We start from the raw sequence: 25,226 nt of genomic DNA, 5'->3' as shown, positions 1-25,226 counted from the left end.
AAACGACATGGAATATGTTCAAAACCAAGCTCTCAGACTCATTACTGGTGGAATCAAAACAACGCCAATAGATTCTATGAGATTCCTCACTAATATTAACAGTATCAAAATGACAATAGAAGAAAAAGCACTGATTCAATATGAAAAACTTATCAGATTACTAGGTAACAATTGGCATTCATACAGTCCTCTTTGTAGATTGAAAACTCAAAAAAGTTTCATATCCATTGTTCAAGAATTAAAACAGAAAATCAATATCACGAATTTAAAAGAAAACTTACAAATTAAACCAAACCCTTTAACTCTATTAAATATAGAATATAATCTAAATTTAACAGAAGAAATACTGAAATCAGAAGTAAACACTGAAATACTAAAACAATTGTCTTTAGAGACAATTAATATTAGGTATCCTCCACAAAACTGGCTTCATTTATACACCGACGGATCCTTGATCTCCAGAGAACAAGGTGCCGGTGCAGGTGTTACGTGCTGTCTCTTCTCACTTTATAGATCACTTGGATATGGAACAACAAGTTTTGATGGTGAAATCATTGCAATAAGTGAATGTCTCAGGAATCTTCTATGCCTCATTAATAAATTTAGGAATGCAGTTATATTGTCAGACTTCAAAGCAGCTATTCTATCAATCGTCTCTAAACACACACCTTCATCTCAAACAGCAGAAATAACTAAAATTCTCTCTCAATTATTATCACTCAATAAAAGAATTGTATTCCAATGGATACCATCCCATTGTGGAATCCTGGGAAACGAGAATGCAAATGCTTTAGCAAAGAAGGGCAGCACTGCTTCTTACAGACCTGTTACTAAATCTACGTATTACTCTGTGAAAAGATTTATTAAATCTACATACTTAGACTTCAACAAACAATATTTGATAACTCAATCCCAAGGGAAAAAATGGAACTCTCTGCATCAAAATCCACAGTTAATTCCCGATTTACCACGAAAATCGTCTGTAGCTGCATTTAGATTGGCAACAGGCCATGATTGTTTGGCCAAACACATGCATAGAATTGGAATATACCAGTCCCCTAACTGCCCATTGTGCAACTCAAACCAAGAAATGGATTCGGAACACCTCAAAATCTGTGCTTCAGTGGCTAGTCATGATAATATCTTTTAAAAATATTGGAGTGCAAGAGGTCAAATGACTTTATTGTCAAACGCCTGGCATTAGAAAACAACAACATAATAGAGGACTGTCTATATGAAAAATTCTATTGTATTTGCTTATTATTTCCTAAGGACAGAAGCTCCTAAAAATCTATACGATTCAAAGAGTCTTAAAATTAAAATGTACTGCACAAACGTCATTTTTTATGTTTATGACCACTTCACGACTCATAATAAAGAAAAATAATATATTAAATCAATAATGAGTGATAGTATAGAGCAGAGAATTAGGCTTACTACAAATTACACTGGTCAACAGTCATTTTGCACCAGACATAAAACTAACAAATTCTTACTAATTTCGACCTCCTGAATTAAAAAATAACAAGCAAAATGTTCCATCACTTCGTATTTTCGAGATGCACAATATAATTAATTTTCTATGCATTTTATTTTAAAAAATCACAGTATTTCGTGTGTAACTATTTTGTTTTACAAATGTGAAGACCCATTATGTGAAAGAATATTAGTATAAGTAGGGCACCATGTTAGAAGCACTTGTAGAAAGGGAAATTATTTTATTGCCCTTCTACGAGTCTATTTCGAGGGAGTGAAACAGGTTCGCGGTATAAATTCACTAGAGTTTACCTGATTTTACTTGAGATGTGTATTTCTTTCACGGTGAGCTTTAATTACATTACTGTAGGTTATAGTTTGCAATATATCACCATGTCAAAACCACTTCTAGAAGCGGAAATTGTTTTATTGCCCTTTTCGGTTCCATTTGGAGGGGAAGAAACAGGTTCGCCGTATAAAAATGCTTCAATATACCAGGATATTTCTGTGGTGTTTGTATTCTGCGTAAGACGTGTATTTCTTTAAAGTGTGCTTTAATGATAATCAGGGAACGGATTTATATGGACTAAAAATATATGAAATATGTAAATATATATGTAGTTATTTTTACCAAAATATGGAATTAAATATGGATTTTTACCAAAATATGGAATTAAATATGGACTTAAAATTATAAAAAAATGACTATGTACGTTAAATATTGGTACATTTTAATCAAACTAAACAAAAAATATAATGGACGTACCTTATCTTCCAATGTAGTTTCAACAAAACACAATTTTTATTGTCTGTTACCATAACAATAGGTTACAAACATTTCTTTCAAGTGCTGAAAAGTGAATCTTCTTCTATTGTCTCTGAGGATAGATTTATACTGACTAAAAGAGCGTTCGACGTCACAAGAAGTAACTGGTACATAATTCAATTTCACAATGTCTGCTGGGGATAAGTCCAAGTTAATCTTCACTGTTGATTCACCACTCATCACAGCAACAACCTTTTGTAGTTCTTCATATCCAGGGTTTTTTGAAAGTACAGTGTCCACCTTAGCTCTTACTGCATCTGCAACTTTACCTCTACCACGATTCAGTTGTTCCACAGTACTATTTATAATTTCAAAACTTTCAGATAGTGAAAGGTGCCTATTTTGGAGACTTTTGAGCGTTTTTATGATGCATGAAAATGTATGCTGAATGTGAGCTAAGTCATTCTTCACACTTATGTCACAGGTAACTGTTTTCGCAGTATCAATTGAGACTGCATCTTCAGAGTCCAATGCAAGGAGAACATTGTTAATAGAGTCTATATGTTCGGCATAATATTCAACTGCTTCTAGCCATGTACCCCATCTAGTTAAAATTGGCTTTGGTGGCAATGGAATTTCAGGGTACATTTCTTTCAACACGTTAACTCTACTGGGAGCTTTGAGAAATACTTTTTTCACTGATGAAATCAACAAATCTACTTTAGGGAAATTGTCTCTGACCACTTCTGCCACACGATGAAATGCATGCGCCACACAAGTAAAATGAGTCAATTTAGGATATACAACAGATAATGCTTGTCCAGCTTTGACCATATAAGGGGCAGCATCGCTAATAAAGAATAACACATTATCGTACATAATACCCTTTGGCCACAGGATACCCATAGCTTCGTTGAACAGTTTAACTATAGTTTTGTTATTGCACTTTTCTAGAACATCACAATGTAAAAGAATTCGTTCAGAATATTGTTCACTTAACAAACCGATAACTACATTACCAACAAGTCTACCTTCTTTGTCGGGAGTCTCATCAATGGAAACCCAAATTGAACTATCTTTAATTTCATCTCTTATCTTCTGTATTGTCTCATCGTAGATGGATGGAGCATACGTCTTCCTAAGTGTTGACTCATCCGGGATTGTATGTTGAGTATATTTTTCAAGGAATTCCCTGAAGACCTTATTCTTTAGTTTGTAGAGAGGAATATCAGCAGAGATGAGAGAACGGCACAGGTCGATGTTAAACTCAGATCTTACATTCGATGTTGTTGGTTGTGTTAAAAACAATTGTCTCTGCTTGGAATTTAGTTGTTTGTTGGCCTGATGTTTACTAGTTGTAATGTGTTGTTGCACCAGGAACTTTTGTGTAGATGATACTGCACACTGACACAAATTACAAAATAATATTTTATTGTCAGTTGATAAACCATCTTCTTTAAATTCTGAAATGTAACTTGTTAGTTTTGATTTTAAATTGACTGAATGACGTACTTTTGGCATATTTACCGTCTTTATAGTATGATTTACAAAACTGAACCTATGTGTACTCTGACTGGCATTTAACTGTTGAGCTGCACAACTGAAGTCTGTTAAAAATTTTAAATTAAATTAATACAGTTTTGTAACTTACTTTCCCATTGTTGATAGGACTGCTAATTTTCAAATAACTCTGATGTTAAAGGGATTACTGAACATGTGTTTAAATCTCTATTGTTGAAATGTATTTTTAAAAGTTAATGGAATTTTGTTTTGTTTTATTGTTAAACCTAATATAATATGGACTGTTTTATATGAAATATGGAAAATATATGGAAATTAACGAAAATATGTACTAAACTCTAAAATATGGAAAAATATGGAAAATAAAAGTAGGATTTTTCAACCCTACACATTGTGAAACATAAAGATAATGCAAAATATAAATTATATTAGCTTTATAAGTAAATATGTATTTACATATAAATCCTTTCCCTGATGATAATATTCAAAGTACGAAATGGTTTATATGTGCTGATTTGAAGGTTGTAGCATTGCTTTTTGGAATGCAATTAGGCTACACAAAAGTTTGCTGCTTTCTGTACGAATTGGAGTCGCGCTCGAGATATTTTATTTTTATTTTATTTTATTGGGTTATTTTACGACGCTGTATCAACATCTAGGTTATTTAGCGTCTGAATGAAATGAAGGTGATAATGCCGGTGAAATAAGTCCGGGGTCCAGCACCGAAAGTTACCCAGCATTTGCTCGTATTGGGTTGAGGGAAAACCCCGGAAAAACTTCAACCAGCTAACTTGCCCCGACCGGGATTCGAACCCAGGCCACCTGGTTTTGCGGCCAGACGTGCTGACCGTTACTCCACAGGTGTGGACTCGTGCTCGAGATAAGCATTATAAAATAAAACGACAATCACTAGAGCCAAGGAAGAAAAATATTATACATCAACCCTTTGTACCTCAAAGCGAAGTAATTTGACCCCTTTTACACAATAAGTTAGGGTTAATGAAGAATTTTGCTAAAGGGATAAATTATAAAACTGAAGCATTTAAAAATATCCAGGAAAAATTTCCTGCTATTAATAATCCGTGGCGCTACACCCTGTGAAGAGCCCAGATCGACCAGCCGGCTGTTGGCCTCACGTCCACATGCCAAAACAGAGGTGGACGATCATTCAACTAGAATGGAGGTATTGTGTGGTTAGCATGATGATCCCCCCAGTCATTATATCTGGCTTTCGCAACCTATCGTAGCTCCCCAAGAACATCACGATGCTAGGTGGGCACCGGTCCCATACACTGGCCGAAATTTCATGAGAAAATTTCTTCCCCCATGAGGACTCGGACCAGCATGCATTCCTTAACATTTCCTGCTATTAGTGATTCAAAAATAAAAGAGGGAGTTCTCAATGGACCACAAATTAGAGAAATAATGGACAATCACTTCGAATCTTTGCTGGAAGGAAAAGAGACAGCCGTCTGGATTGCATTCAAGGATGTTGAATTAATTTTCTGGATAACTGTAGAAGTGAGAACTATGAAGAACAAGTGAAAAATTTACTGTTGGTGTATTAAACTAGGGGTTGTAAAATTTCCCTGAAAATTCACTTCCTTCACTCACATCTTGACTTTTTTTCCCGAGAATTGTGCGATTTCAGTGATGAGCATGATGAGCGCTTCCATCAAGAAATTTCAACTATGGAAAAAAGATACCAAGGACAATGGAGTACCAATATGCTAGCACACTATTGTTGGACTTTAGCTCGTGATGTACCTGATGCCCAGTGTAAAAGAAAATGCAAATGCAGAAAAAGAAAGCTGTAATCTTCTGAACAGTGAATATTTAGCCTTATTGTCATTATATAAAACAATATTTTGAATAGATTTAAATTCCAAAATTTCTCAAAAACCGTAACCAACAACTGTTTTTATTGTCATATTCGTATTCAGGAGGCTCAAATTATATAGAAAACATATAGCACATGCCTAGTGCAAAAAAAAAAAAAAGTTAACATTTGTTACGCAGTGTTATTATTATAAATTATTTTTCACCTGGTGCTTTCATCTCATTTGCAATTTTTCACATATTTTCAGAAACCACATTATTTTCGTGATATTGTTTCAAAGATTGTACAGAATGTATTTTTCCTGTACTAAATCAACTAATTTATCCACATCGAGCTCCATTATGGATAATGTGCAGTACACAACAATAGTATTTTTTGTAGATAATGAAATCGTGCAATCATAGCCACTACTAACGCATGTGCAGTACACTGCAGCTATCAGACAGTTTCCTCGTGACGAACTTCTAGCAGTCATTCGATGTTGTCTCTTTGTGTCTCCTTGTGTCTGCTCGCGACCGTCGCGCCGCGTCTGATTCTGTGTGCACCACATCATAAGAAATCAATGAGAGACAAGTACCACGAGACAAAATGTCGCGTCGCACCGCGTCTGATTCTGTGTGCACCAGGCCTTATAGGCTCAAAATTGTGAAAAGTACAATGTGTAAGTGCGATCAACAAGACCAAACAGTGAACCATTTAATATATGAGTGCTCTTTACTGAACAGTGAAAGAAATGCATTAAACCAAAGCATTAGGCTGAAAGGAGGTCAATTGCCGACAACTAACTGCGATCTTGTCAAGGTCTACTTAAAAGAATTCCTAACATTTGTAGGTAAACAGAATTGACTTTGATAAACTGTAAGGCAAATTGACATTACTAGTTTTAATAAAATTGTAACTAGAGAAATTGTAATGGTAACTGAAATTGAAGTAGTTCAATCGTAATCTTAATTGTAAATGAAATAGTTTAAAATAATTGAAGAATTGTATGTAGTGTTACGATGTAATGAAGCATACAGTATTAATATAAAAGAAGACCCAAGACATACAGTATGCAACAAGCCTGGTCGACTCCTCAACAAACAACACCACCTACCCTGCCATAAACTGGACAGAAGAAAACAACTCTACCACAACGTATTAGGACTGTATTGGGAAGCAAGAGAGAAGATGGCGCAAGTTAGTTACAGCTCATCACCATTGGACAACAATAATAATAATAATAACAATAATAATAATAATAATAATAATAATAATAATAATAAAAATAAAATTAGAGGTAATGATGAATGACTACCTAAGAGCTTCTTTTGCGACTATTTTGCAGACAGCATGATAGAAGCCAGTAATGCAGCTCTGGACAGTGAAAATATCGCATAGCAATAAGGAAATAAAACAGGTGCACTATAATTTCCCAGTGACATCCTTCCTCCTTAACTTGTGCACAAACATAGGGGGCTGAAAAACTTGGAACTGTACACTACCTCTTTTCAAATCTCATCTTACTGTCATCACTAATACTGAATTTGCTTACTTGTTGTTCTTGCACTTGAAGTACGTGGGATCACATGTGTGAAAGTCCGCAGAACTGCAAGATGCAGGTTCGTCTTCTCCTTGGGAGCAATCATGATCTCCGTCACATTGCCATGACTTGGGGATGCAGCGACCTGACTGACACCTGCAAATACAGGATGCAAAAGTACAGATGTCCTGGACTCAATGCGCACTCACCATGAACAATACAAAGACACTTACTTGAAGTGGTCTATAGGGCATTTCCTCTCCTTGCAGTTCTGGTTCTCGTCCGAGTTGTCTCCACAGTCGTTGTCACCATCACATTCCCATACTGATGGGATGCACTTCTTGTTCTTGCACGAGTACTACAAGTAAATGTTTAATTATACAATATTTCAAAATAGTGCCAAATTGCTGGTAAGATTGTTTCAACATATTTGCAGAATCAAAAAGCTTCATCAAAGGTGTGAGTTTATTTTCACTATGACCATTATATAAGCCTGTCAGTGGCTCAGTAATAAAGAATGGGGCTCAGGTTCATCACAAGTGTTCAGTGGAGTGACACAAGCTTCGAAGGAATAGGGTCTTTTCCTCGAGTTTTCCCATTTTCCTCAACATTAGAAATTTCATTCTACCAACACTCTCCATTTCATGTCATAAAGAAATAAAATGGTTTCAAAGAGTACATGCTTCACCTAAGTGACATTCCACTGACATTTGCAGAATGTTATGTTTTATTTAACGACGCTCGCAACTGCAGAGGTTATGTCAGCGTCGCCGGATGTGCTGGAATTTTGTCCCATAGGAGTTCTTTTACATGCCAGTAAATCTACTGACATGAGCCTGTCGCAGTTAAGCACACTTAAATGCCATCGACCTGGCCCGGGATCGAACCCGCAACCTTGAGCATAGAAGGCCAGTGCTATACCAACTCGCCAACCAGGTCGACGACATTTGCAGATGATTTGTGATGTTGTAACCTTAGAAATTTCTGAACCTTTCAGCCATCTTAGGGTTACTAATTCATCTCATCAACTTCTTCTTGAGGATGAGGATTGTATGGGAGGAGGGAAAACACACATATACAATTATTGTAAGTCTTTTGTAGTCACATGATTATCGTCTGTCAAGAGATCGAAATTCTTGGATTTAAATCAGATTGAGGGCAATAAAAATCTCAGTAATACAACAACTATACCAAGTACCTCTGGAGTTAAATGCCCCTGTCACATATTTATGCCACTTACAACATATCTGGCTGAACAATCAGAGCATTAGCTTTTCATGCTGGAAATCAGAGTTACAATTCTGGAAACTGTGGTGGACAAAGACTGTGTTACAGCTGTTTTTCTCAAAGTACAATAATTTCTTCTGGCATCTATTCATCAATCTTGCACAATTCATGAACATCCTTATTACCTCTGCAATAGGAGTACTGTACCATCTTCTCCAGGTATTAAAATCTCTATGGCAAACATCCTATATAGCAGGTAACTGTGCCATATATACTGAGTATCTGAATACGAAGTCACACAAGCAAGCAAACAAAACTTCTGAGTAAAGAGGCTTCAGACACAATTTACCGATCAATTTTTGCACAAATCAAAATACATTTTCTGATGAATATCAATCGACCATCAGAAATTAATTATACCTTAAAGATCATCTTAATTCACAAATGGATCTCTAGGCCAGACATAATTGCAATATGCCAGATGTTAGCTGCCACCACATATTCTACAAATGTTCAATTTGCTCTATGTTAGTTTGTCTGTATCTGCCAGAATAAACAACAAACATTTGTAGAACTGGAGAGCAAATGCACAGACAATGCAGGAAGCAAACGCTTATCAACTCAAAGTAATTAATTCACTGATGAAGGGTTAAACAATGTATAACCAAATCTTATTGCTTCGCCAGTCTTTTAACAGATGCATGTACAATAAAGAAAAATAAATTCCTGTATAACTCTGAACAGAAACTTTCTGTTATATGTCATTAAATAGTAAGCATGTGCTTGTTGAGGAAAAAGAAATCATGAAGACATGTTTGACAGAAAAATTTAGTTGTTTTTAGAGACACTCTTTTTTCTTATTAACAAAATGCGCGAAATTTCTGGCCTATCTTGAGTTCAGAGTTTCAAGTATGCGATTTCTTAGTATGTTGAAAAAGCGAAAGTATTGCAAAATGACGCTTTAAGCATGAAACAAGACACTTTTACCCAAATTTGCGGAGTATGCAACAAATCACTACCTAACTATTTTACTTGTATAATCTTTTTTCTAATTTTAAATTTTCAATCGAGATATTTCAAACAAAGAACAAAGTGGTTTGATTCCCGGTCAGGACAAGTTACCTGGTTGAGGTTTTTTCTGGGGTTTTCCCTCAACCCAATATGAGCACATGCTGCTTAACTTTCGGTGCTGGACCCGGACTCATTTTACCGGCATTATCACCTTCATCTCATTCAGACACTAAATAACCTAAGATGTTGATAAAGCGTCGTAAAATAACCTATACCGGTAACCTACTAAAAAAAACAGTTTAGACAAATGATACAAATGGTCATAGAAAACACAGAGGAAACCCCAGTTCTAAAAGGTATGGTGAGGAAATATTTGGTTTCGAGAATTGAATGTTGTTGCAAATTCAATCAAAAGCAATTTCAGTTAATATAGGGAGTAATGATTGTATGGCGCAGGTGTTGAGATTACTGCAAGACTACAGTTTAAGGCTTATAAAGCACTGCAGTTTCCAGTAGCAAATGGAGGCAATGAGACAGGTTCTTCCATCTATTCAAAAACATTTTTGGAGAAAGTCTGAATTAATTAAATGAAACACATCTTAATTAAAGACAGTTACTGGCCACATCAAATTGTTTTGTTATATTTATATACTAATTCATTCCTGATTTCTATGCTGCAGTGGTTAAAATGCTGGATTTCACATCTTTTTATACCGATATAGGTGATTTTAATTCACCACATAATATTATCACAAACAAAAGATAATATTATTTATCCATGACCTTAAAAAAAACTGCGTTTACTAAATATTTTTGCTTTTGTAAAGTAGACTTTTATTCAACATTACTTTATTCCACTAGTGAAATAAAGACTTTACCTCACAGTTCATTAGTATTTTCCTAGTACTCGGGCACACACCTATGCTTTTCCATTCAACTATTACTCAAGAAGTTACTAGATGTCACTACCTCTACTTCTTTATTACCATTTCTTAAATCTCCATACACTCAATCTCCTTCTCCTTTCTCTATCTACTAATACTACTACATCGTAATATGTGCATTTCATCCATATCAAATATGTATTTTTACAAATGTAATCTTCATCTTGCGATGTTTGGTGACGTATACACGTCTGTTGATGTGACATATTAATGAATTTGAATACTATTATAGTCACAATCATGCCATGGTATGAAAGAAAAATTTCACAACCTTGAGCGGGAATCGAACCTGCGACTTCCTGTTCTCCGGTCAGGTGCCTGACCGGAGAACAGGAAGTCGCAGGTTTGATTCCCGCTCGAGGTTGTGAAGTTTTTCTTTCATACCATGGCATGATTGTGACTATAATAGTATTCAAATTCATAAATATGTATTTTTTTAAAATTTGGTAATAATTTACCTTTTGGAATGCGAGAAGACTTGAACCTGCAAAGTTGGGTTTATAGGATTTAATAACAACACGCCTTAGTCAACTGAGCTAAACAGACACAATGATTAATTACGTTTTAATATTCCTCTTAAGTTTACAGAAGTAAAATGTGAAATTATTTTAGTCACATTAGTCCCGTGAACACTTCTAAATAATCCCTGAAACTTCAAAAAGATGTAAATACTCGTTAAAAAAATATTTATATAAAATTAATTATAATTTGTTATTTATCCAACGCCTTAGATACCATTCTTCACTATTCATGGCCTCCTACCTCATGACCTACCTAGAATATGTATCGATTCTAAAATCCATGCCATGATATCTGATTATATGAGGACTTATTTTCAACATATTTTCTTTTATAAAACAACATTTTTTGTTATGGTCATGGATAAAATTACATATGGTACTTGTGAGAATAATCTTCATTGCGCTCGTGTAATTTAAGCACTAGGCTGACACCTCGTGCTTAAATCTTTTCACTTGTGCAATAAGGATACACTTACCTCACAAGTACCATAAATAACTATTTAATGTTTCCAAACTCTGAACATGACTGTCAAACTCTCAATGAACTTTCCTTCAGATGAGTGGGACAAAAATTGTCTACACAAATATAATTTCAAGGAAAGCAACAGACACTGCATAAGTAGTAGTTGAGGTAGGTCCCATGATAAAGGAAATGCTTGAACTAGTATATTAATATTACCTGATTTGGTGGACATGTCTTGGGTGGACAGTCTTGCTCATCCTCCTCAGCCAGACAGTCTGCGTGGCCATCACATTGCTTGCTGAGTGGGATGCAGCGGTCTGACACAGAGGCATTGCCCTTGCACTTGAACTGAGTGCCCAAGCAGGTGTACTGCAGAACAACACAATAATAAGTATACTGACAGCAGACAGGTGCTTTAAGCCAAGTGTGATGTTACCAACTTACCTGGTTGCAATCCATCTCATCAGAGCCATCGCCACACTCAGATTCCCCATTGCAGAGCTGTGAGGGATGAATGCAGTTTGTGTTGTTGCACTGGAATTGGCCTGGCATGCACTCGAACTTCGGACAGTCCTTGTGCTCATCTGATCCATCGCCACAGTCATCCTGCAAGTTGAGTTCTTCATCACACAACAGCTTAGGTATATGAATCAATCAATTTAGGAAATTAGATACACAAGGTGGGACATGATTGATTGATTGATTGATTGTTGTTGTTGTTTAGTCAACTGTCTGAAGGCAGGTTTTCCCCTACAATGCATACACTCCTGACTAGTAACATATTTCACTAATCAGGCTTAAGAACATGATTGCTATGGAAACAAACAAATGTTGCCACAGTTAACATAATCGCTGTTGCCAACACATTTATTAGACCTCTCTGCATTCTCTTGAAAATGGTCGACCGATCTCAATCATCAGTCCTTGGTTGTGAAGAAGGCAACCAGGAAATGATACACTCAAGCGCATGCAGTCGAGAATTTATAACTGATCAGTTGAAACGTTTACTCAGTATATGTTGTTTCTGCTTTGTATCTGGTTAAAATTACTATTCACTGAATGTTTCTATATTCATCATTCTCCTTAATTATCCATATAATTTCACTTATGTCTTACGTCATATCAATTGTTAAAATATAAAACCTCAAAATTAAAATTAAAAAAAATGTTAAAATTATATTTAAAAAAAAAAAAAAAAAGGTAATGTACCTTGGATAGCCAAAGCCAGTAGATTGCCAGCCGCTGATGAAGATAATCATCATGCTGATACTGTACCACATGGCTACCCAAGGTATATTAACTTTTTTAAATAAAATTTTAACGCTTTTAGAAGTTACCCAGCCTACATTACCTTTTTTAAACACAATTTTAAGGCTTTTAAAATTTCTAAGTTTCAAAGTTTTTATATTTTAACAAGTGTTATATAATATAAACTTCAAGGAGAAAAATCAAAATAATTACAAAATGTGAATTATATTAGAACATTCAAAGGAATTAATCACAAATTAAACAATATAACTTAGTAAAAAGCCAAGAATTAAAAAAAAATAATAATAAAAAATTGTTGATACTGTGCAGGAATAAATTTCAAGTGTATGGCTTGCATACTGACTAGGAATATAAAATGAGTCCTTTAGCTAACTTAAGTTGGACAGCCCTGGTCTAGTTCACAAAAATGTCTAATTTCTAGGCAATAGATGAACAGCGAGAAAATTTGGATGGCAAATACGGACTATAACCATATTCAAACAGACTCTGGTGTTTAACTTCCATTGTGATACAGGAAATGTTTGGAAAAGATATGACTCTGTTCAGATTTACAACAGGATGTGACAGTTCATATGTATATCCATTTTAGCTATAATATCCACTTTAACACCAAAAGTCAACAAATTCTTGAGTGCTGAAAATGTCTATTTCACCTCAACAACCTAAAGGAAAAAAACAGTTTTTCAATGGATACCAGCACATTGCGGATTGACTGACAATGACACTGCTGATTATCTTGCCAAAAATGGCTGTGGTACTATTCAAAAACCTGCTACACAATCCTATTATACAACAAAAAGAATAATTACTTCACAATACCACAAAATTATAACAAATCATCATCTCCAAATTTCCAAAAATAAAAGATGGGAATCTGTCTCAATCCAAAACGTCCCTGGATACCCAAGGAAGAATGCAGTTGCAATTTTTAGACTGTTTATGGCCCACGACTGCTTGGCCAAGCCTCTCCACAGGATTGGAATATCACCTTCACCACTCTGCCACTTATGTGATCTTCAAGAGGAAATGGATCAAAATTATCTTCAACACTGCCCAGCCATTATCCGTCCTTGAGTGAAAAATACTGGAGAGTCAAAGAATTATTGATTTCATTGTTAGAAATGCAGCATTAGGAAACAACAACAACATATGTATAAAATATCACCTTCTAAATCACCAAAGAGCACTTGTGTGTGATGATAGCACATCCAATCAATCTGTGATTTATACTCGAAAGTTATCACGAGAATAACAGCTTTTCAAGAGCCTATACACTGGATAAAATACAAGTATTGTACTTCACCTGAGTGTCACATTTCCACCAGAATGGGATGCACTTGTATGTAGTTGCACATATGTAATGTGCTGTTGTGCAGTTGGCAATGCAGCTCCGTCCATCCTCATCCAGGATGTAGTTCTCTGGGCACGCACACTGATGTCCATGATTGGGACTGAGCAAACACAGAGTACTGCAGCCCGCGTTGTGCAGGCATGGATTGTTTGACACAGGGACTTGTCGTAGGGGATGGTAGGCGTGAATGTCCATGGGGCGGTGCACAGTGGTGGTCAGGGTGCTGCAGTCTGTGCCATTGTACTTGTGACAACGTTCCACCGACTTGGTCTCCCAGTCTGTCCAGTACAGGTAGTCCTCTAGCACCGTTAGGGCGAAGATATGGTGCAACATCACCTTGGAATCCCTTTCTGTAATGCAATCAATGCAATAACATAAGTTTCATTATTAAATCCACTGCCTGTCAGTAAATGAAAAGGTACATAAGAACCCCGACTCAAGTGATGCTAAATAACAACTTTACAATTAGGCTTTACTGAATGTTTTGGAAGTTTAAGAATGAATGCTCTGTAGTGCAGGGGCTTATGTCATTCCATGGGATTTTATAAGAAGGAATAATATGACTACTGAGGAAGTACAGCATATGAGCCACACAATCACATACTACCAGGTGTTTTGTCTAAATCTGTGGCATAGGGCCTATGTAACACTGTGACGTCATCATTTCAAGATGACTGATATTACAGACACTTATCTCTATAACTTGTTTCATGTCAGTTCTATGACAATTGCCCTAATGAACTTTTCTGTTTCTGGTAAGTAGAGCCAGAATGTTTGGCAAAATGCCCTTTTACTGGGTGGAAGTAAATCATCATTTTCATATATATAAACGTGATTTGGGGTAAAAAAAAGTGATAGGGCTAATTTTTATTTTGCCTATTTTGCCTTTTTAAGGTGTTTCTTACTAATTCAATATTAAACGCCTTTTTTGTCAATTTAAAGCAACATTTTTTGTTTATTTGCAATTTTCTGATTAATTGTAATGTGTGTGTATGTGTGTATCCAATGCCCATCCACTTCACTTGCGTGATTGGGGTTCCACATGCTGTGGACAGATGGCAGAACTGTGACCCATTTTCTAATTGTACATCACTTTGGTGGGTCACGCTGTACATGATGTGTGGAGAGTTATGTCGTATATTAGAGTGAGTGTATGTGTAAGCGCAGTGTCAGGAATGAATGATGATGATAAAGATGAGAAAGGGAGAAGGGGAAACCTGGTGCCGGCACATAGCCTATTCCTGTCGAATAGCACCAAGGGGACTGCCAGGATTAATGTCTCCATCCGACGGACGAATCACTATCAACAGTGACATATGCCTTCTTTTCATATGCACTGCGGAGAGATTTGGGATTTAACTCAGGCATATTGGTGCACACGCTAGTGATTAGAAGTTGTGCACTGCCATCTCTCCTAGTCCCAAGGTAGAAATTTTATATTAAAATTTCTGACCCTGCAAGGAATCGAACCCGGGACGGCTAGTCTGGAGGCAGACACGCTACCACAGAGCTAACTCGGCAGACAATTGTAATGTAATGTGTATGAACTGTAAATACAGTGAAACCTCTCATTTACGGACATTGAAGGGACGTAACAATCTGTCCACATCTGGGAGGTGTCCTTTATTGGGAGGGAGGGTTCCCAATCTAACAGCAAATTTATAATATGCATTATGTAGCCCTTCACGCTTTAAATGAAATGTATTAATGCAGTTTAATTCTAAATACAGTCTACTGTACTACAGTAGATAAGACCGAAAAAGAAAAATACACTTTCTGTACCATGCAATTTTATTCTAGGTCTACAGTTATGCAGTACTCTAATTTACAGTTTTAAACTTAAACTTAACCTTTACGTTCAGGTGCCATGTCTCTCGAAACAGAACTGATTGAAGTGAAGAAAATAATCCTACTAATCCTATCATGTGTCGAATACAATTTCACGATCACGGAAACTCTGGACCCATCAGACAGGTTAAATTTTATGACTTTGTTTATCCACCCACTTCCAGCTAACAAGGGGTAGCCGGCTGGGCTAGTGGTAGCCTACGAGACCCTTATTGTCTTCTTTCATGTCAAGGAATTTCTGTACTAAATTTTCCATTTTTGTAACATATTAGGTCTTGAAATCGAAGTTCTGTCCGCAGTCAGGAGGTAAAGCAAGTTTTAGGACTGTGAAACAGCTGTCTGTGTCCGTAAACGAGAGTTAAATTTATCATTATTTCTATATTATTTCAGTTGGAACATAAAAATCTGTCCATATATGAGAAGTGTCCGTATCTTGGGGGTGTCTGTAAGGAGAGGTTTCACTGTATATGAAACAATGACTCACTTTATTAACAATAGTAAATAAAAGTAATTTATTTCGGTGCTTAATCTGCCTTAATACTATTGGTGTAATATGAATTATGATCGACAATTCACAGTTACAAATATGTCATGTCTTCACGATAACAACAATCAGCTTTATAATTTTAAATATTAAGCCTGTTCTCACAGAAGATGTCACGTAGCATTATCAATTGTTTGCTTTCATATTTTCAAATCTTACTGTTACAATTTTGTGCTGCACATGTTCATTAATGTAGGAGAAAGAAATCTGAGTGGGGAACAGTCAGTTATTGTCGGGTGTCAGATGACAGAAGGTATAAGCTCGGTTAGCTAGAATGCTAAATTCAATAAACCATAGAAAAGTAAACTTCATGCTTATGTTAGTGAATTTGGTGCCCATGTGTTTTCAATCGATGGAACAGTTTTGTTTTTTAAGGTTTGTGAAAGGACAGTTAATCACGAAAAAAAAAAAAAAAAAAAAGTATTTTAGTCAGCATGTGTGAACTACGAGGGAAAAATGTGAGTTATGTTGGTATAATTTAAATTTATAATGTCTTTTTCAAAATGTATTGTGCCTTTTTTTGCCTGCCTATTTTAACTGTTTAAATGCCTGAACATACGGGCTCAACTAATAAGATAGAGAATAGAAAAGGTTATTATACTTTTTTAATATCTTTCACTGTTTCCGAGATATCGCTAATGTATGAGAACTAATTAAATGAACATAAGATAATATTTTGATTTATCCCTAAAATACACTAATTGTTATTTATTATCAAAATTCCTGTTATATAAAGTTTTAAAAGTCATTTTCTGAGTCTAACAGTTCACCATAGTTGGCATAGTCATTCTTGTCCTAGGTCTTCTCTCTCTCTCTCTACATCGCTTCATCACCACTATACATACACAGACATTTGCAAGTTATGGTATACTGTCGTTTGGCACCACCACAATGTACCAGCTGCATTATCGATTCTGGTGCACAGGGAAGCATACTCATAATAGGACAATATTCATTCTCTGAGAACTCTCAACCAAATTTCGAGGGTATTGAAAGGTTTGAGTATTGATGATCAGCACGTCACCACTCAGTCACGTGTTATTAAGTCCTTAAAGTGTATGTATGGTGCGACAGAATAGGTGACTTCTCTGGTCTTACCCTGATGATGGAACTTGTACATTGTAGTTCCGAAACATTGGAAATGTCAAGTTCAAGAACACGGATTACCCAAGAGCCTAATTCTAATTTTAATCTTGTTATGAAAGCAATACGTTTACCAAAGGAATTGTTAGTTAATGGGGTTTAAAAAGGGCGCGTCAGCTACTATGGCTATTTGCATCCTTTGCCAAAGGAACAGATTAGATAGAAATATAGAGTAGTAGAGTCGAAGATTGTAAGTAATTAGATGAATGTAAGAAAAAAACACGCGTGCGCATGCACACACACATACACACAGTATACAGGATGGAATTGAAATAACCTTGGAGATTGAAAGGGACGATAGAGTACACTAAAATGAATAGAAAACCTATATTATGTTTTGTGATTAAATGCACGGTTAATTAGAAAATTAAGTTTGAAGTTTCAGCAGTCTGGCAACATAGCCGCTAACACACACTTCTCATGATACAGATGTAAGAGATCAACAAACTCCGTATGTCTTGCTAGATGAGCTGTTCTCTAGTGCTCTGTTGCAACGAATTTGTTTCATACAGTGGCTGCAAATTAGAGGTTTTTAAAATTAAATTTACACAACAAAAGCCGTCCACACTTGAAACAAGCCAGAGGGATAAATTATTCTTTATTAGTTTTCCTATCGATATGAACAAAAATCACGATCCTACTCGGAATAGTTACTGAATAAGAGGTTGTTAAACATTTGAGAAAAAAATATTTTTTTTTCTGCAAAAAACTATTAACTTTCCACTTTATAGTGTTTCGTTACATACAACATGAGCTATTCACTCTGAAAATCTCCAAGGCTATTTCACTTTCAATCTGTATATAAATTTTAATTTACGAATAAAAAAGTCTAGACAAGCATCTTTTCTAATAAATAAATGTTTGAAATGTACTTCAATGGTAACTGTTGCTTTCAGTAGAATAAATTCCACTGAAAATAAGTGTGTTTGATTATAAATGCACTTGATGACATAGTTCTCATTCAATTAATAAGAAAACAACAGTATCATTAACACATCAGTTAAATTTTGTGCAGCTGAATGCTTCATTTATATTCTTCATAGTTGATACTGCAAATTATATTTATAGAGAATATCTCACCTCTGCTGAGTATTATTTTCCTGTTATTGCCTTCCAGGTCAGAGACTGCAATGTAGTCTTCTCGTGCATCAGCCCAAAACAGTTCGTTTGTTTCATAAGAAATGGTGAGAGCATTTGGCCATCCCAGGGAGTCATTAACGAGTATCCTCTGTCCAGAGCCATCCATGCCAGCTTTGCCAATGTAGGGTCTATCACCCCAATCCGTCCAGTACATGTACCTGCACACATTTTAATTATTCCTTAAAATGACATGTTATTCATTTATAAAATCCTCAAATTATGTATTTTTTTTTTTTACTAAATTTTAAAAGTTTCACTGTTATTGTGAATGAATAATAAGTTGTTTGGTTGGCTGATTACCAAAATCTACAGATATCACCACTAAAAACTTTCCTTGACTCTACCAATTTAGCAGTGTCAAATTCCATTTCTGAGGTGAGAGTACCTAATAGGAAAGTAGTTGAAGAATATGCGTAGTAGTGTTCCTTAGCATGGAGTAAATATTCCATGTAAGATATTCAGCTTCACTTTCTTTAGGAAGATTAAAAGAAAATATATTATCCTCAACTGGATTTGAATGTTCAAGTCTTTACTCCAATGGCAACAAGTTAACCTCTTGACCAGTGAGGATGACTATTTACAATCAATGACTGGTCGCCATTATGATTTGACTATAACAATGAGAGTTGGTTTATTCCAAATATACGAAGTGTAAGTTTTCAACGTACGAGATTTTATGACTCATCATTTTGAAAATTATTATGATGTGAATACGAACGCAAGTGCAGCACAAATTTGCATATAAGGGAAGTGTTTGAAATGACGAACAATTTTCAGAAATACAGACATCTGGGAGAAATTAAAATTGATAATAAAACATTAAATTTCTTCACAGAAAATGGAAGGATGAACTTAAACTTTATCCAAAATTAGTGAAGTGTTTGAAATGGTAGTGAACAGTTTTCAGAAATACAAACATGGAAGAATTTAAAAATAGATAATAGACAATAAAATGAAATCAAATTTCACTACAGAAAATGAAAGAATGAACATAAACTTCATCCTAAAATTAGCTCTTGAATACAAACCTTCAGGCAACAGAGATTTGAGCCGACCACGACAAAGGTGGCAAGATCAAGAACACCTCCAACAGCTACAACGAAACAGGTCTTATAACCAAACCAAGGTAATGAAGAAGTTTATTATGATGATATTTTTAGTTTTTCAAGTAATACTTCAGTGTTAATTTCAGTCTGAGTTTACCCACATACTAAGATTAAACATTAATATTATCGAACATTATAACGATTACACTAATTTTATATATCAGTTGTAATGTAGAGCACGCAAATAAACTAAAAATAATACTTAGACATCAGTTGAGCTTCAAGAGAACTTTATAATTTGAATTAAAGCAGTGGGATACAGCTGTACCCCACAAGCCTAACCATGTCACAAAAAAAGTGCCTAACTAAGGGTTAAGCCATCGTAATGACTTGAGATTTGGAAAAATCAGCATTTAGTTGTACTGATCCATTTAAGAGAACCTATAGGTATTTATCCTTTAATCCATTACAAATTCCACTATTAAATACAGCCATTTTACTTGCATCAGGAGTTACTGTAACATGAACCCACCATGGACTCCTAGAAAATAATTGTAACCAAGCATTACCAGGTTTATTCTTTACAGTAGTACTGTACAAGGAATGTATTTTACTGTTCTACAAGCTTATGAATATTTAGAAGCACAAACTTGTAATACTTTATGTGGGCCACCCTGTGTGTGTGTGTGTGTGTATATATATATATATATCTGTGTCTGTGTGTGTGTGTGTGTCCCTCTCCCACCCACTGCCCCTCTCTCTGTCTCTCATGTGTGCACATACACACATGCACACCATGATAGAGTACTATGCTTGATCTCTTGACTCTCACCCTTGCTATCGTGAGAATACACCACAGCATCTTTTTTTATTTCATTTTTCTTTTTTCAGTATTTGCGAAAAATATTTAAAACTGCAAAAACAGCTTAATTGTAGTGTATTACTATGATGTACCGAAGTAAATATCATATTTCCGTGCAGTGGTCAATTTAGTTGGATGCACCTGAAGAGCAAAAAGTTAACTTCAGATGCCAACCAATTACAAAACCTTCTTTAATAACATCAGACAAAAGGAGAAGTTATGCAGCACAAAAAAGTCTTAAAAAAACAGGGCATTTACTGACATGACTATTAAGAATCTCATTTGAGACAGGATTATGCATGACAAATATTATATATATCTGTGTGTGTATAAGGTTGACAACTAGAAGCTATAGTTAGATCACTAAAGATCTTACATTCAGAATCAATACATTTAAGAATGTATTGATACTACCAGACTCTCACCTAGCCACTTTTATAACAGCAGCCGAGATAGTTATTCAATCCTTTTAAACTATATAACGAGAAAGACGAATGGTCTGAAGATTTTATGGAGACAGTGTTGATTCCAATACCAAAGAAAAATAATGCCTAGAAAAGTAAGGTGTTCAGAACTATCAGTCTAACATCACACTCAGCAAAGATTCTCTTACGAATACTGAATCGACGATTATATTCTAAGAACAGTTGGAAGAAGAGCAGTTTGGCTTCAGGAAGGGAAAAGGTACAAGAGATGCATTTGGACCGCTACGGACAATCAGCGAAAGATACCTAAAGAAGAATAAAGAAGTGTATGTAGTATTTGTGGACTTAGAAAAGACTTTTGACAGAGTGGATTAGAATAAACTGATGGGGATCCTGAAGAAAATAGGTGTGGATTGAAAAGAGAAAAGAGTGTTCAGTAATCTTTATATGAAATAAGTCAAAGTCAGAATACGAGAAGAAATGTCAGAAGTGAAATTGGGAGAGGAGTACGTCAAAGATGTCCTTCATCACCTACCCTGTTCAATATCTACTTGGGAGGATTTAGTAAAGAACTGTTTTCAGAACATGGCTGGAGTGATAGTAGGAGGAAGAAGAATAAAGTGTATAAGATTTGCTGATGATATGGCATTGTTAGCAGAAGAGGAAATGATACTAAAGGATATGCTACTGGAGCTAAATGACAGCTGTGAGCAGTATGGGATGAAGATAAATGCAAATAAGACGAAGAACATGGTCATAGGAAGAAAAATACACAAGATAAACTTGCGAATTCTAAATGAGGCAGTAGAGCAAGTGGACAGCTTCAAATACTTGTGGTGTACTATAAGCAGTAACATGAGCTGCTGTCAGTAAGCCAAAAGGAGGATAGTAATGGCTAAGGAAGATTTTAATAGAAAAAGGAGCATCTACTGCGGATCTCTGGAAAAAGAACTAAGGAAGAAACTAGTGAAGTGCTTTGTATGGAATGTGACATTGTATGGGGCAGAAACATGGATATTACGACTAAGTTAAGAGAAGCAAATAGAAGCATTTGAAATGTGAATATGGAGAAGAATGGAATGTGTGAAGTGGAGCTGTGGTCAAAAGAGTGAGTGAAGAAAGAATGATGCCGAAACTGATCACGAAGAGGAAAAAGAATTGGTTGAGAAGAAACTACCTACTGAATGATGCACTGGAAGGAATGGTGGACAGGAGAAGAGTTCAGGGTAGAAGAATATATCAGATGATAGACGACATTACGATATATGGATCATATGAGGAAACAAAGAGGAAGGCAAAAGATAGGAAAATTTGGAGAAAGCTGGATTTGCAGTGAAAGATCTGCCCTTGGGCAGAACACTAAATGAATGATGAATTAATTATATATATATCATGCTGTCAGAATTCGAAAGAATTAATAAAGGAATGTCTTACAATGAACTGTAACTGCTCACTGTAGACTAACTGAAAACGAAATAGAAAATCGATTGGATGAAGATAGTGCATCTACACACAGAATTATATGTAAAAAGGCACCATTCAACAAAAAAACATAATACAGTAAAACCCTGATAAGACGCTGTTCAAGGGACCACATGTAAACTGTATATTGACAGGGACTGCGTATTTGGCGGGTACACTAATTTTGACTTACATATGTACAGTATCTATTAGCATTTTTCTTTATTGAAATACACGATACATAAAAGGTAATACAGTATTACTCCGTTATGTAATTACTGTACTGTATGTCAAAGACATTTGAATCGCTATTTCTTAAAAGGGCAGGTCTCATTTTTTTTTTTCAAAATTTATTTTTTATTGAAATGTGTTCTCTTACATAGACGCAACAATGTATGTTAAAATAACTTCAAAAAACCCAGTAAAAATGGTTAAAATCCAACATAACATTTTACAATTTATGTTAAAAGTGCGGATGTCCTGGACAGTTTTTTGTCTCTCCTGTAAAATTTGTATTTTTGGACTTCTGCCCTTTTAACAAAATGATTCATTTACAATACTGTATGTACTGTACTTAATTCTTTCGAAAAAAGTTATTTATAGTTGTTTGCCATGCGCATATTCTCCACACTTCACTCTCCTGTGCTTACATCCTCCTGACATCACAGCTGCACTGATTGAGTCGCAATTTTATTATTATAGTCCTTAATGTCGATGATGGGATTCCTAATGAATCAGAGAGTTGTTTCTGATTAAGAGTACTGTTTTCATCGTACTTTCGTAAGATTTCCTATTTTTCCCAATTTTTTCGTTTAACACTCATTGTAATCACACTCACTGACACTTCAATACACTAAGGACAACAAACTGACCAGCAAAAATTTCCAGAATTTTATTACGGCTGACTGAGGAACGTTGTTTGAGAGGGAGAGGGTTAACAGGAGGGTGGGGTATTGTAACTGTATGTAGGCTTTAAGCGAGCAGGTAAAGAGTCTAACAAGAGGGGGGGGGGGCGGTATTGTACTGTACTGTACAGTACAGTACAGTACATACATACAAGTTCTGCCCATGGGGAGGTCTTTCACTGCAAACCTAGTATTCTCCAATCTTTCCTATTTTCTGCCTTCCTCTTAGTCTCCGCATATGATTCACATATCTTAATGTCGTCTATCATGCAATATCTTCTTCTGCCCCGAACTCTTTTCCCGTTCACTATTCCTTCCAGTGCATCCTTTAGTAGGCAGTTTAAGAAGGTTTAAATGCACAGGTAAAGGGTCGAATATCGTTAATGGCATCAGTAAGTTCAATGGCCAAAATGTTTCATTGCTGCTACAGTATACTGCTGAAAATTACATCGAAAATATTCCACAGAAGTAGCATTATTATGCGGGACTTGAGTGCAACAAATAGGGTATTTTGTAAAGGCGTTATATATGAAATGTGCAGGGACCAGACAAAAAAAAGTGTATTACAAGGGATAGCGTAATAAGCAGGTGCATCTTATCGAGGTTTTACTGTATTACGAGCTGTCTCAAGAGCAAATGGGAAGATACCTATAACACTTCAAATACAATCAATAACATATCAAGAAAATCGGCTAAGGCAGCTTTCAAATTGATTAGACATTTGTGCAGAATTACATTTTCAAGTTACCAATATGCTCATTATGTGAACTGAAAAAGAAATGGTTCGAGAGCCTTCAATAAATGTCCATTCTTTAAAAACTAAGAAACAGTCTGTGAGAAATAATGAAACAAAAGGAAACGAACATTTTTTATTATCAATTGTTCAGCATTAGCATCAGGATGAAAGCATCAACAACAATTGTCCTCAGTGGACTAGCGGTTACCATGCTTATAATTAGATCTGGTGTACGAGTTTAAATTAGACACAGTGCAATGATAAATGATGATGCTGCAGTGCTGTATATTTCGACCAGTTGGTTCAGAGTAGGTGGGTATGAGGGAGAAGAGGCTAGTAGATTGACACGTGGCTACTGCAGTAAACCATTGAAAGACATAAATGCTAAGTTACAATATTTTCATTATTTGAAAATTTAAGTATGTTCGCATATGATCATCTCAAATGACACATATTTGTAAAATGTATATCTGTAAGAATTTAAAGCCGACGGATATAAAGATGCTTCATAATCTGTATTTTCAGTTTTCTTTCAGATTGCAGAAAGGATCTTACCAATGGTAGGCACTCTCTATTCATAAAGTTCACACACTGTCTTTCTGATCAACTTACGTGAACTTACTTGAGTATGATAGACTGCAATGTTAACAGGCAATGTTCACAGAATTTACAGTCTTCACTGTTGAACTTGGCATTTCTGTTATGTCAATAGCGTTACATATGGTCGAAGTACTCTACTGTAATTTTAATATATTTGTCAACATTCTGAATTATACATGTTGCTTTCGTTTGTGTAAGTATTTCTCAATCTATAGAGGACACTTTTCAAGCTTTGAGTTTACTTCTGTCACTATCAGTACGCACTATTACGAAGGAGCATACTTAATATTGTTAATATTAAGAATTAAGAGAAGACTCTTTTTACGGATGTGGCATAGCACAAAAATTCCTCCAGATACAACTTCTAACTTCGGTACATTGAATTTGCTTTGTTAAGCTAAAACTGTGCAACCCTGTCCACTTTGTTTACTTGAGACTTGAAGCAATATATCTGCCTCTCCTTCCGAAAACCCAAGTACACTTCTTCAGCCAGTCGAAATAACGCTAATGAAAGTGTAGATATAGGGTATATGAAGGTACACTGTCCCTGAATGAAAGGGTTCCAGACAAAGTTTCTCAGTCATTCATCGTCCATGTAAAAATTC

General features: G+C 35.5%; 1 protein-coding gene across 2 annotated transcripts in view; it reads right to left on the bottom strand.

Moving 5' to 3' along the window:
* LRP1 (LDL receptor protein 1) overlaps positions 1-25,226 on the bottom strand; it is a 423,729-nt gene that overhangs the window by 47,498 nt on the left and 351,005 nt on the right. For both annotated transcript variants that reach the window (XM_069820634.1, XM_069820633.1), the window contains exons 51-56: positions 18,527-18,744; positions 13,864-14,261; positions 11,736-11,897; positions 11,508-11,660; positions 7,359-7,483; positions 7,138-7,281 (exon numbers count right to left, since the gene is read on the bottom strand). In XM_069820634.1, coding sequence (XP_069676735.1) covers positions 7,138-7,281; positions 7,359-7,483; positions 11,508-11,660; positions 11,736-11,897; positions 13,864-14,261; positions 18,527-18,744 — 1,200 coding nt within the window. The remainder of the gene's footprint in view (positions 1-7,137; positions 7,282-7,358; positions 7,484-11,507; positions 11,661-11,735; positions 11,898-13,863; positions 14,262-18,526; positions 18,745-25,226) is intronic.

The sequence above is a fragment of the Periplaneta americana genome, chromosome 3, assembly GCF_040183065.1.
Source record: "Periplaneta americana isolate PAMFEO1 chromosome 3, P.americana_PAMFEO1_priV1, whole genome shotgun sequence".
In the NCBI taxonomy this organism is placed as follows: Eukaryota; Metazoa; Arthropoda; class Insecta; order Blattodea; family Blattidae; genus Periplaneta; species Periplaneta americana.
Note: the sequence above shows the minus strand (reverse complement) of the source record. Positions and strands in the feature narration are given on the sequence as shown.